The 4,258-nt window shown below is 59.2% G+C and overlaps 1 protein-coding gene across 1 annotated transcript in view; it reads right to left on the reverse strand.

Annotated features, from left to right (window-relative positions):
* Window positions 1-4,258, reverse strand: part of Myo9b (myosin IXB) — a 58,412-nt gene that overhangs the window by 2,679 nt on the left and 51,475 nt on the right. Inside the window, exons 27-36 of the mRNA XM_019210666.1 lie at window positions 4,051-4,067; window positions 3,798-3,858; window positions 3,338-3,459; window positions 2,116-2,249; window positions 1,741-1,931; window positions 1,121-1,219; window positions 867-1,037; window positions 590-631; window positions 396-507; window positions 3-192 (exon numbers count right to left, since the gene is read on the reverse strand). Coding sequence (XP_019066211.1) covers window positions 3-192; window positions 396-507; window positions 590-631; window positions 867-1,037; window positions 1,121-1,219; window positions 1,741-1,931; window positions 2,116-2,249; window positions 3,338-3,459; window positions 3,798-3,858; window positions 4,051-4,067 — 1,139 coding nt within the window. The remainder of the gene's footprint in view (window positions 1-2; window positions 193-395; window positions 508-589; window positions 632-866; window positions 1,038-1,120; window positions 1,220-1,740; window positions 1,932-2,115; window positions 2,250-3,337; window positions 3,460-3,797; window positions 3,859-4,050; window positions 4,068-4,258) is intronic.

Here is a 4,258-nt window from a genome sequence, read left to right on the forward strand (position 1 = left end):
GCCCCGCGTCCCCTCCGGTGGTCAGCGCGATAGTGGGCAGGGCCCTCCCGGGGCAGCTGCACCCTGGGGGCTGTCGGAGCCCCAGGAGGACGGCGAGTGGAGCGGGGCGAGGGCTCACCTTCCGCCCGCTGAGGTAGGAGCAGTAGCTCTGGATCTTGTGCACGCACTTCTTGTGGCAGGTCATCTTGCACACTAGGGGCCACACGCAGGACAGGGCTCAGTCACAGGCCCCTGGGGCCACCACCCCGGCAGCCGGGTCCCAGCTGCCTTTCATTATGTACTCTGCACCGCTAGGCAAGATCTGGGGCCTCACTAAGGCCAGGCTGGCCCTCATCTGCAGTCCTCCGCCTCAGCCTCCCCAGCAGCGGGTCCACATGCGTGGGGGCGGTCCTCACCGCTGCAGAGCAGGGCCTTGTCCATGAGCCAGATGTAGGAGAGGCAGTGCTCGCAAGACTGCGGGATGCTGACCTGGTAGCTGGCGAACACATGGCCATTGTGCTCCTGCACCTGTGGGAGGGCGCAGGGCTCAGCAGGCTGGGGCAGGCACACCCACAGGGGCGCACACACGCACGCACGCACGCGTACTCACGGCTCGTTCCTGCTTCCGCTTCTTCTTCTGAGCTTTGCTGGGCTGAGAGACAAATGGTCCTGTGGGGATGCCTGGCTGGCCCAGGGACACCCATCTCCCGGACGCTTGGGGAGAGCACTAAGGGCCTTTAAGTCCACACCCACCTTCCAACCAACCCAGAAAGGGGAGCGGGGAGTGAAGTAGGGCCAGGGAGGAGGGCGAGGCTGCCCTAGATGTGACCGGAGGTGGGCGTGTCCAGTTGTGGGCGGGGTCATCCGAATGGGGTGGAGCCACACACCTTCACAGGCTCAAAGTCGTTCTTGGAGCTGCGACGGGTGAACTCATCCAGCAGCGACTGGAAGAGGTTGAGGACCAGGTTGGTGTCCTCGCCGGGCTCACTGGCCAGGTTGTTAACGATGATCTGGTAGTTTTCCATCAGGTCTTTGTAGCCGACATGGATCTTTCCGTTCTACAGGAATGCATGGTGTCACTCGGGGGCTTTGAAGATGGGAAGGGGCCTCAGAGGGCATGGGGAGCCGGGTCTCTACGCACCGGGACAGAGTACATGGTCTTGATGTTGCTGCGGAACCTCTCAGTGGCCTCAATGAACAGGCTCTCGACGGGTGTCTTCTGGGAGCGCAGGTCATTTATCTGCAAGGAGAGGGGCGCTGCCCACAGGCTCTCCCCGAGTCCCCTTGCCTCAGGAACAAAGGCTGAGCTGCTGACACAGTGTCAGACAGGCGGTGCCCCCCCAGCTGCACCGGGAACAACCTCCCAACACTGCCCAGGTCCGCAGGAGCGGGGCTGGCGGTGGGCAGGTCAGTCAAGGAGTGCAAAGTTTCGGTAGGAGTAAATTGTTTTCTGAGAGAGTGTCTTGCTAAGTTGCCCAGGCTGGGCTTGAGCGAAATCCTCCCGCCTCAGCCTCCCAAGTGCTGCGATTGCAGGTGTGCAGCACTACCACTGCAGCCAGCCAGACAGGAGTAACTTCTGGCATTCCCATTACACAGTAAGTGTGGATACAGTTAAGGACAAAGTATTGTGTAACTTCCAAATAGCCAGAAGACAGGGTTCTTCTTTCCCAGGTGCTGGGCTGGAAGCCCCAGAAAGCTCCTCCCCTGGCCCAGGTCTGGGAGGCCAGCTCTCGATCCACCCGCCCGCCAGGACCGGCCCACCTTGTTGAGCAGGAACTCGTCCAGGTACTTGAGCTCATTGGCGTTGGTGATCTTGCGAAACACCGACTCCCGCCACTTCTCCGTCACCGTGATCTTGCCGATCTTGAGGTTGCGGTTCTTCTTCCCTTTGCCACCCGCATCCTTCGTATGCTTCTCGCTGGCCGCATGGCGTGGCTGGTGGCCGAACGGGGCTTTGGGGGAACGGGAGCCGTGAGTGAGGGCGTGGGACTGTGCCGGGATCCCGTGGCATGCGGAACTGGACCCCAGGTCGCAGGCTGCAGTCCTCGGCCACCACCCCCCGGCCCCAAGCCCACACAGCCCAGACCCTGCTCGGGCACAGCCAATTGCCACTGCCAGGGAGTGCCAGGGACCAACCTTCCAGATTCCTCTTCACAGTGGTGGCTTCCAGCGCAATGTGCCCAGACCCTGCGTTCTCCGTCTCTTCCACGCCCTCCTGGCTGTACTTCTTATCCTTGGTCTTAGGTAGGAAAAGTCTCTTAAAAGTAGATCTGCAGGACATAGGAAGAGGTTTCATTTATTTATTTATTTATTTGGTTTTTCTGAGAGAAGGTCTCACTATGTAGTCCTGGTAAACCTAAAACTGTGGGAACCCTCCTGCCTCAGCCTCCCGAGTGCTGTGATCACTGGCAGGCACCACCATGCCTGGCAGAAAAGTGGTTTCTTTTCTTTTTTTCAGTACAGGGGATTGAGCCCAGGAGCACCAAGCTATATCCCCAGACGCTTTTAAAATTTTGTTTTGAGACAAGGTCTTGCTAAGTCAATATGCTGTGATCCTCCTGCCTCAGTCTGCCAACGAGCTGGAATTGAAGGTATTTGTTACCATGCCTGGCTCTCTGAGTAGTTTCTTTGAAGCCCTGGGAAGTGAAAGTGGACGTAAGGCTTAGGCTCCCCTGATCAAGCACGCAACACTCATTAATTGCCTGACTGAAAAGGGTCATCTTACAAAAAGAAATAGCTTTTGAGAAAGTCTAAGTTGCCTACGCTGGGCTTGAACTTGAAATCTGCTTGCCCCAGACGCCTGAATAGCTGAGATTACAGGTAAGTGCTACCACCCCTGGCTGAGATTCTATTTTCACATTAAAAGTAATAAATTACTCTCTCCTCCCTTGTAGGGAAAAGGGTTAGAAGAGAACAGACACTGCCTGAGTGAGGCGGCACCCTGCTGCTGCCCTTCCAGGGCCTCTGCTATGATCTGGATGGGAAAGGCCCCCAACTCATGCACTGAGGCGTGGAACCCCAAAGTGGCGGTGGGTAGAGGGGGGTCCAGGGGTGTCTGAGTCACAAGGATGTGGCCCTTAGACTGATGAGCAGCAGAGGCTGCTGGGAGCTGTGCCCTGCGGGGTGAGTGCCGCCCTTCTTTCTGGCTGTTTCTGCCCTCTGCTTCCTGGTACTTGCTCTTGCCTTGGGGAACTGAGCCAAACGGTCCTCGGCAGAGCTGCCCAGCAGTCCCTCCTGCCGGAATCTCTACTGTGGGCCCTTCTGCCCGATCATGGCCAGTTTAGAAGACCAGGCTGCCTTGTGGCCTCAGCAGGGACCCTGGGCATCCTTTGGTGGCCCCAGTGCCCAAGCCCCTTACTTAGAGTCGGCCTGGGAGCCCGGCGACAGCCCTGCGTCTGGGCCAGAGGCGGCATCACCCGACTTCTTCTTGTGCACGGTTGGCTTCTTGGTGCTGGGCTCTGCGTCAGTTTCTAAGGAAGGCTGTGGGGATGCAGAGGGCTGGCTGAGGGGCAGGCCACCTCCACTGGGGACAGTGGGGCCCCTGCTGTGTACTCCACTCAAACCTCTGTCTCTCCTGTTGGCAGGGGGATGGGGCCCAGGGCCTCACACCCGGTGGGCAATCAGTCACTACTGAGCGCACCTCAGTGAGAAACGAATCTTGCTCAACTGATCAGGCTGGGCTCAAACTTGAGATTCTCCTGCCTCAGCCTTCCTAACAGCTGTGATCACACCCAGCTACTCCGCTTCTGTTAATTGTCCCTTTGGGCAGAGCTGGAGCAGCCTGAACCATGAGGACTCAGGCCAGAGCTGATTTTTACCTGTGCCTTAGACGGGGAGAGCTTAGAGATGTCACCTGTAGACAAGGAGATGCGCTTCTCCCTACAGGGTCACAGAAACACGCCATTACCCACTAGGGTGAGGCAGCGAGGGCCTCATTGGGGCTGCGGGGACACAGTGGAAACCTCCTTGTCCTGCTGTGCCCCACCCATCACCACGGTCTCCTGTCCACTCGTCCTGTCGCCCGCGCAGCCATCTAGCCCGGGTGTCCACCTGTCTGTGTCTCATCTCCACCACTGCGCCATCTGCGGCTGTCGCAGGCAGCGCGATGCTCACCCGCAGAGAAGGCCCGCCTCACACGAGGCCCCACGCCCGTCCCTCGCACTGCCCCGTCCCCACCCCGACCTGTAGGTCCTCTCCCCTCCACCTCCACACCACCCGCCCACTCTCCATCTATGCGGCCTGCTCCATCCCACGGCTCCGCCCCATCCCACCCCCGCCC

The sequence above is a fragment of the Fukomys damarensis genome, unplaced genomic scaffold, assembly GCF_012274545.1.
Source record: "Fukomys damarensis isolate Sample0158 unplaced genomic scaffold, DMR_v1.0_HiC HiC_scaffold_37, whole genome shotgun sequence".
NCBI lineage: Eukaryota > Metazoa > Chordata > Mammalia > Rodentia > Bathyergidae > Fukomys > Fukomys damarensis.